General features: G+C 39.0%; 1 protein-coding gene across 1 annotated transcript; it reads left to right on the plus strand.

The window, feature by feature from the left end:
• The first annotated feature begins 2,997 nt into the window (after positions 1–2,997).
• On the plus strand, positions 2,998–7,111 carry masp2 (MBL associated serine protease 2). The gene is made up of 6 exons (XM_068341878.1): positions 2,998–3,065; positions 3,142–3,361; positions 3,450–3,627; positions 4,240–4,371; positions 6,469–6,665; positions 6,883–7,111. Exons 1-6 carry the CDS (start codon positions 3,058–3,060, stop codon positions 7,054–7,056), a joined length of 909 nt encoding a protein of 302 aa, XP_068197979.1. The 5' UTR covers positions 2,998–3,057; the 3' UTR covers positions 7,057–7,111.
• Positions 7,112–9,344: the final 2,233 nt, after the last annotated feature.

Raw genomic sequence — 9,344 nt, forward strand, 5'->3', positions numbered from 1 at the left:
AGTGATGGCATTGGAGTGCAAAATAACTAGTCATATGTAAAAATAATAAAGCAGGATCCTCAAAAAAAAGACTTGAAATTATTAGACCATTACAGAAGGTTTATTTTGTCGCAGACAACATGAGAATGAAATTCAGACGTAACCTTTTGAAGTTTAGCCTGACTGAAGTCTCCAGTAACAATAAAGGAAGCTTTATGATAATTCCTCTGTAGGAAATATACATGAACAATTATTTGGCACAGAAGAGTCTGTTCTGTGATGATATGGAACAACCAAGCGAAACTTCACCCTATGTACAAGCCTTTTCCTTCAGTATCTATTGAAGCTCCCATTTGGAGAAATTTGTTTGTGATTATGACCAACCAGGAATGATTTCCTGTGTTTTACATTTTGAGTTAAAATGTCACCAGTTCCCAGTCCCTGAAGACTTAAAGCTGCCAAAGCGCATCAGCAAAAACAATCATCAGCTTCCGCTCTGCAAACACGAGATCTTCCTGCATTGACCTGTGGATAGAACAGTCAGTCATTTTGTTGAATTTTCATTTGCTTGGAAATAATGTACTATCTTAAGAAACTTTCCATGACTCCAGGGAGCCATAATGAACTTGTAGGGTATAATAACCAATTTATGATACCAATTTTATTTAATTTCTGCCAAACAAGAGTGTGCAGTGCTCCAAGGCCCCTCAGAAACATGCATAACAAGCCTGCAAATTAGATGTCATAGCATTCAATGTCTATCCAAACACAGACACAAGAGAACAACAGAGGCATTCATGTCTTTTGAAACACATGTGAGATTGTGTACAGTTAATTGCTTTTCACAGAGAGCTGTGGTGTAAATATTTAACTCATACTTGTTCAACTTAAGCTAACAGTTTTTAATATTACTAACTTCATGTCACATACCAGCATCAGGATGTACAGTAATTGAATTTACATTTTAACTCTTTACCATGTTATTAAAACATGTAATGTAAATAAACATTACTTGAATCCTTCCTTTTCAATAACACTATTACTTCTGAGTCCTTTCCAACTCTTGTCTCCCATGTACTTTATCTAAAACTGAATGAAGTCATCCACATTGGAACTTTATTTTGCAGTTCATCTGTTAATTTGGAAGAAGCACTAAAGAGGTAGATGTGTGCATTTGTCATAATTAATATGTCAGTCATGGGATATTTGAGCAGGACATGCATAAAAGTGGGCAGAAAAATTTACAGTTATTTTAATGCTACTTTATCAGAAAAAGAAATGGGATATATGTAGTGTCCCCCAAATTGGGAGAGTGGAGGTGTGGCCAGCCCTAAGCACAGTGAAGTTACTAAACCTTTGGTTGAGGAAACAAACTTGAGCATGACAGATACTACCCCATAAGGGCTGAGAGGGATTTTTGTAATATGTATGATGAGCCTGAATTCTTTTTTTACTCTTTGTTGAAAGGCAAAAGCAATTCTGCAGTTGGAGACTATGTGCCTCCTGTACTCTTTTGGTGTAACATCCCATTAGCTCACAATAGGGCAAAAAGTAAAAAGCTGGGGCACCATTTAAGTAGAGTACTACCAGAGAGGTCATTCAGAAACGGACATTAACATTGATATTTACATAGATAATTATTATAATTTACTTCAAATGCTAGGCATTAGCGGTTTAAGGTTAAGGGAAATGGGAGCTGGTTATTATAAGCATCTATGACTGGTGGTGGTTGAAAGGCGCTACCACTTCTAAATCCCTGTTTCGTCAACACGTAAAGCATCAATATATTGCAAACCCCTCATTATAGCAGCAGTTACAATGAAATTTGATGTAAAACATTTGCCAGTGCAGGCAAGTAAGCTATAAAAAAAAAAAGCGCTATGCAGTCTGGTTTCATTCATTTCATTTTTGCTGTTGTACCACAAACTGTTTTTGTCCCTGATACAGCAATTACCGGTAAATGGACTGCACTTATAAAGCACTTTCCCACCTTGTAAAAGGCTTCACCATTCAGTTACACAACAATAGCAACACATTTGCCATGCAATCTGGGCCGAAGCGATGGGGCCGAAGACTGACTTGTGGACAATAGCAGCTATGGACTGAATGATTGTCAGAATTCCTGCTCTCCCTCCTGACCCTTTTTGTTGAGGTGGAAACAAAAGACATGGACAGATGATTGTTGTCTGACAACATTGTATTTACAGATTTGCTGTTTTGACATTATTAGAGCAGGTTATTGGTTATTTTGCAACATGAATCCAGTCTGATCAACAAGCACTGAAGCATGATATGGCTGACAGGTGACCTTCATTGTCATAAATAGTCTATATTTTGATTCTAGTTTTAATTTTCAAATAAAAAATTTAATACAAGATGTTTCATCAATGTGGCATCATGGCGCAGTGAGTAGCACTGTCGCTTCTTGCTAGAGGGTTTGAATCCTTTCTGTGCAGAGTTTGTATGTTCTCCCCGTGTCTGCCTGGGTTCCTTCAAGGTTCTCCAGCTTCCTTACACATCCAAAAACATGCAGATGAACTGATTATTCCAAACTGCTCGTAGGTGTGAATGTGAGAGTAAGTGGTTGTTTGTCGGTTGGAGTGTCCCTCGCCTCTCGCGTGTAAGTCGCTGCAGAAGAAGCAGTCAGGAAGATGAATGATTGAATGTTTTACTAACTAGATAAGTCCAAAATAAATAAAATGGTTCAAAATGTTGTTTTTCTTCTGTTTATGGAGTTGATTTGGACAACTGTGATGTGCCTGCTGTATGAAATCAGTTTGACGGACATAGCAGTGAGCAGTTAGTTAGGATCTATACTTTCATCCCCCCTTGTAAATCTGAACTGAGACAATAAAACAGAATCAGAATGAATATAAATTATTCTGGCATTTATCAGTTTGATAGATTTACGTTGTTTCAAGAGGCGGGTAATGATGACCAACTGATCATGTGCCTGTTTCACTTTGTTTACCTAAATGTCACTAGCCAGCCGGCTGGGTTCATTTACCTTGTGATCACTGAGAGCATTCAGCAGCAGCATTCTGCAATATTTCTGTACACAAAGGACTGTGAAGCAACATGAACAGGTGAGTGTCAGTTAACATTTGTATGTGAAAAATAATGCTTGTAGCTGCTGCCATCACTCCTAATTTTGCCCTGTAGGTTGTGTGTATTTGTCCTGGTTTCCCTCCTCTGTGCCTCTCTGGGAGTAGAAATGTCAGGGTTGTATGGCAGCTTCACCTCACCCAACTTCCCCCAGCCATACCCTGATAACCAGCATGTTGTGTGGAATATCAGTGTCCCACATGGCCACAGGGTCAAACTCTATTTCAGCCACTTCAGCATAGAGCCTTCAAACCAGTGTGAATACGACTACATCCAGGTACGCGTTAGAGAAACGCTAGCTCTGATTGTCTGCACTGATCGTCTGTGGCTTGCTGACTAAAAACCCTCTGACCTTGTCGAATCAGGTTTTGGCAGAGGGAAATGAAACTTTGCGGTTCTGCGGTGAGGAGGAAAAAAACTATGAAAGCACCCCAAGGAACACGGTCATCCTGTCAGCCTTGAACACCATGTCAGTGGTTTTTAGGAGCGACTACTCTAACGAGGGGCGATTCACAGGCTTCCAAGCATTTTACACCTCTGAAGGTGATGCAGACTAGTGGCATTTGTTACCAGCGGCAGATATATTTTAGGCAGCCGCAATTACACAAGAGTATGTGCCATGGAAATAAAGCATGACTATTGGCTGGATTCTATCTCAGACACTGAGGAGATAATGGGGTACGTTCTGAACAAATTGCTTTATCTCGAGACCACATTAAAGACAGGCAACCAACTGCACTCACATGCATGTCTGTGGGCAATTTATAGTCAACAATTCACCTACATATTCCATGCTAACGGTATTGAGAGTAAGATAGAGAACCCAGAGAGAACTCATGTGTACACGAAGAAAACAGGCCAACTCCACACAGGACCGTTTTTGCTGTGAGGTAATGTGCTGCCCCACAGTGAATAATTGTACTTATTATTCTATCTTTAGTCACTTACTAGGTTAATACAAAACATTCATGAAAACACATACACATGCATGCGCACACACACACACACACACACACACACACACACACACACACACACACACACACACACACACACACACACACACACACACACACACACACACAATTTTGCAAATCCAATATGTGTTCGAGACCATCAAACATAGTTATCGTGTTGTGTTTCACTCTTTAACAGACATTAATGAGTGCCTTTCCAAGATAGATGGGGAGAGAGTGTGTGATCATTTTTGCCACAATTACATCGGTGGATATTACTGCACATGCAAACAAGGATATATTCTCCATGACAACAACAGGACCTGCACAGGTAAGAGATGAAATGCAAGTGCTGTGGAATACCTCACCTCAGTGGCTTAAAGATACAAGCAGAAAGGAACACTGTGGAGAGTTATATGGAAACAGAGTACTGTAATTATATAATAATTTTCCAGGGTGTCAGGCAAATAAGTAGCAATCTGAACAAGTAGAAGTAATTATCACTTCAAAGGGTATCACAGTGAAAAAGATCCTTAACAAAAGGTTATGCCTACTTTAATTGTGAGCTGTTATTGCTGATGTAGTATTTATTACTTTGCAGTATGCTGAATCTCATCAATTACCTTCGTCATTGAACAAACATGTTTTGTGGTAAAATTCAAAGTATATGAAGTAAGGATAAATGAAAACTGGAGATTAAAAGTACAGTGTTTAAAAGTGGGTTGGCTTTAGTTTGAGGTCCATATGACTATTGTTTCAATAACACTGCTGGAATCACTCAAACTACTTTTATTAACCTCATCCTGACCCAATGTTTTTCCATGTGTGTGCATTACATAAGAAATTCAGTCTTTAATTCAAAGTATTGATTTATTTATTTCATGAGTACATACAGAAAGTACACTAACAAAATGAAAATACTGTACACTTTCGTTCAGTGCTCTGCAACTGGAATGCCAGCTGTAACCCAAAGAGCACGATCACTCCTTCACATAGGGATGGCAGCAGCATGTAAAAGGTCTTCACTCTCTTCAAGAATTTGGAAACGCTGTGTTTCATCTTTTTATACTGACTGGGAGAGGATTCGAAAATATTCAGGGGTTCAATATTGGTATCCCCTGATTCTTCATTCTAATTCTCAGACTCTGGTCCCGGGATCTTTGTCTGACACAGATTATCGGTGAAGGAACACTCGCTTTCTCCTGCTCAGCAATCTCAGAGCAGCAGGAGTCTCCTCAGACATCTGAAGGGCAACACAAGTTTTGATTATTTGGAGACACAGAGATTTGTAGGGACACAAATGGATTTGGTTATTAAACTCAAACATCTGAAGGTGGGGGGCTTAAAACACACCAAATACACAACAACCTGGGTTCAGTAAAGGTACTTGTGTTCCACGTTGAGAAGCACAGACCCTCCCCTAAAAGTGTCGTTTGGCCTTGTCAATCCAGTGTTTCTTCTACCATTTGGTCTCCTGGGCCATATGTTGCACTGGAGTCATTATACTATGTTCATTGTCCTTCGGTCTGGAGGCTGAATCCACTGATTCTTCTTTGTCATTCTCAGACAAGGAGCACAGAGGAATCTCTATTTGCAGGTGTATTTACAACCACACACCTGCAACAAAGGTATAGCTTGCTACCAACCACCAACCTCTAACACTCTCCCCCACTGATGTCGAAGCAGAACAATGCACATAAAGCTGCAGGCCCCGATGGCATCCCTGGATGTGTGCTCAGAGCATGTGCTGGGAAGCTGGCGGATATGGAGTCATTACATCCCGCTTCAAAGCAACGATGTATTGTGATTGACAGTTTTTGTGTGTTCGTCCGTGCGTTTGTTAGCCAGTGAATCCACCAAATATCTTCGCAACTGTTGCAGATAGATCTCCAACAGCTAGGATTATGCAAGGTTAATTTCTATCTATTAGCAAGGGAAAGGCAACTTCAAATAACATAAAAAATTTATCTCTGTGCGGCACTAACGGTGCATTGACACCTGGTAATTTATCACAATTATTTGTTCATGTGCCTTAAATTATTACCCTTTGCCAGAGGAAAATGGATGACCAAACAAATCATGCAATGAAAAGGGAAAATGATTATCTGCCTAGAGATTTACTAATTATATGAATTGCGCCAACTCGGCCTCTTTGAGATTCTCATTTGTTTTTGCCTCTAACAACATCTGCATACATGTCAGGGCAATAATTCAAACTTAAATGAATTCCATTATTTATGTTGTCTGGAAATATCTCAATTGGCATAAAAATGATCTCTCCATAGTCATAGTCTGTGGTCAGAGTAGTTCGTAATCCACTTGCAAGGATAGCATAAGGCATATTGAGGACTGGATGAACAATTCAAAAATGGCTCCAAATCTGAATGTTAAGCAGGATTTTCTTAAATTTGTGAGCGTTCTCTTACAGTGCCATGCAGAAGCAGAGTGTTGACCTCACTGTCTGGGTTTCTGAGCAGTCCAGAATATCCAAGTTTCTACCCACCCCTGAGCAGGTGTGACCACATCATCCGACTGCCAGAAGGCTACAGAATTATCCTGGAATTCCTGGAACCCTTTGACATAGAGGGACACCCAGACGTCCCCTGCCCCTATGATATGTTGAAGGTTAGCAGAGACACCACAGGAAAAACACACAAAACACAGGAAGTTGAAAAACCAATGTATTCATGCTCATGCTTGTAGAGGCAGTTTGTTACCCAGTTGTCCTCCTTTAGAGATGTAAGCATGGCAGTTCCTGCAGATTTAGGTTTGGGTGAGCATAAATCAGTCAGACCTTTAATGAACAAACAATCCTCTCTTAATTTATGTCCCCTTTCACAAGATTTCAACATCTGGACGTGAGTACGGACCGTTCTGTGGATCAATGCCACCGGATCAAATTGACACAGGAAGTTACCAAGTGCGTGTTACGTTCAGATCCGACACTAGTGGAACAAACAAGGGATGGAGGATCAAGTATACCAGCACCAAAGCCGTAACCCCAACTTTAAGCTAATACTGATTGTTTGTTGGCATCAACATGGAATGAGTAATAAAGCATTACAATAGCATTAAGTTTTATAGCTTAACAGTAACTTGTAATAACAATGATGCAAATCTACCAATTTCCTTACATGCACATACTTTAAAATGTAAATGCTATCATATTTATTTACAGATAAAGTGTCACATTGCTATAATTTCCCCAGCACCATCCTTTTAATAGTTTCATTTCAGAGGTTCTATTTCATTGTCTATGCAAATAAAGAGAATTAAAAGTTACTATGATTCTTTTAAAGCAGTTTACTGTATTGTGTATATTATACATAGTATACATTTTATACATAGTACAAATTCTGAAGCCATGTGTGATCATTAAACCAATCTCCCACTACTAGAAAAGCTTAATTTCGGTTCAGATGTTGCTTTAAAAAAAAAAAAAGGGTAATCGGAGAAACCACACCAAAAGACCTTCTTAAACTTTGTTACGGAATCAAGATGCTGATAGATCCCCTTATCCAACCAGTATGGTTCCTTAAGTGAGGTATTCCTTTATTATTAGGAGTTAAATATGCACCATTTTTACTCTATTTTAACACATTTCAATTCAATGGCAGAAATAATTTAATTCCATCTCCTAGAATTCAGTCAATCAGGGCTATGAAGTCATGGTTGCTCACGATTTAACCTTCATACATTATGCAGCTTGTTCCCAGCAGTCCCAGTTCCACTGCTCTATCAAGAGTCAGAGCAAAATACTTCAGTTCCATGAAACCCTCTTATTTAACACTTTCGCATTCAGTCATTGACGTTTCCTCCATTTGTGGCCCACAAGTGGTTCAAAAGAGCATTTTTTTAATGTGTGAATGTGTCAAAGAAACCCACTTAATTCAATTTAATTTAACTATGTTTTTTAATGTCTCTCAGACTTACGGCAGCACTACTTTTCAATAAGCTTGACATTTTTTAACAAAAAAAAAGTATATAAAGTGTGACTAATCTTTTAACGAGATGTATATGCTGTTTTGAAGGCACCAGAACTTTGTCAGACATGGTATGCACTTATCTCGTCATTACCTCAGCATTGTCAACCCACCACATCAGAAAAACTTTGGAGAAGAGGTTTGTTTCCAGTGTGAAATACCCTGACAATCCCCAGGGCAACTGAGTAGTTATATAATAGTTACAGACCGTGTAACATCCCAATTGATTACTCTTGTGGTCTACACACTTTTAACTATTGGGCCTTGTTGGAGCCAAAGCCACAGGAATTACGCACACCATGAAACCATTAACCAACAGTGGGGAAAAAAGATCCAGCAGCAGCATGCAGCAAAAAGGCAGCCAATGCATTCAGTACTGTTTTGTTGACAATGCATGTACTAGTTTCATGCATGAAAATACAGTACATGGAATAATTTTAATATTCTGTGGCTCAATAAAAAGGTGGGGAAAAATCAGTCATAAGTTTCATAACCAATTTATTCAAGAAAATATTTTGTACCACATTTTGAAATGAATTTAAAAAGGAACCATGAATATAATTATGTACAGACATATACGACTTCCATTTATGATGCACCGTGTGCATGTGCTGGGTAACATACGCGATAACTTCCAGTTATAAAACAGCACTGACAGGTTAAACCTACATGACGCACTAAACCATCATTTCATACACATGGATTTGGAATGTTGCACTTATCCCTGTATGTGTTACTTCAATACAAGGTGGTAATGACACCCTAGTCTAACAACTACACAAAAAAATGACCTTCCTGTCATTTCAAACCTATCATCTTTTTTTTTCATTGTTCAAGAGGCATTATAGGACCGACAACAAGCTTGTCTTGTCCTATGAGTCACGCTCGCTGACATTGCTCACCCACTACACTGATACATAACTTCTATAATAGTACTTGTATATATTAGATGGTCTTAAATGAGCATTCATCCGGGAATATTGGTTCGATGTAACTCAAAGATGAAGCTTGTCATTGCTGCCCATAAGGTCGTTCACAACGTGCTCAGTGAGGCAAAAATGCATCAAGTGTGGACATCTAATCTTGTCTGACTTTTTATTAAGGTGACAAATGAGTCTCTGTAGCCTATTCAAATAGATGTCTTTACTCATTCATGAATAACTATTACACAAATCTGTTTGGTAGGCATCAGCATACACACATACTGCATCACAGACAGATGATTTCTGTCTGCTGTAAAATTTATTTAAGTATTGTCCTTTGGGTGGAAAGCTGCTAGCCTCATCATCTTCTGGAATTTATACCATTAATACACAAGAGC

The sequence above is a fragment of the Antennarius striatus genome, chromosome 2 (assembly GCF_040054535.1).
Source record: "Antennarius striatus isolate MH-2024 chromosome 2, ASM4005453v1, whole genome shotgun sequence".
Classification (NCBI taxonomy): domain Eukaryota; kingdom Metazoa; phylum Chordata; class Actinopteri; order Lophiiformes; family Antennariidae; genus Antennarius; species Antennarius striatus.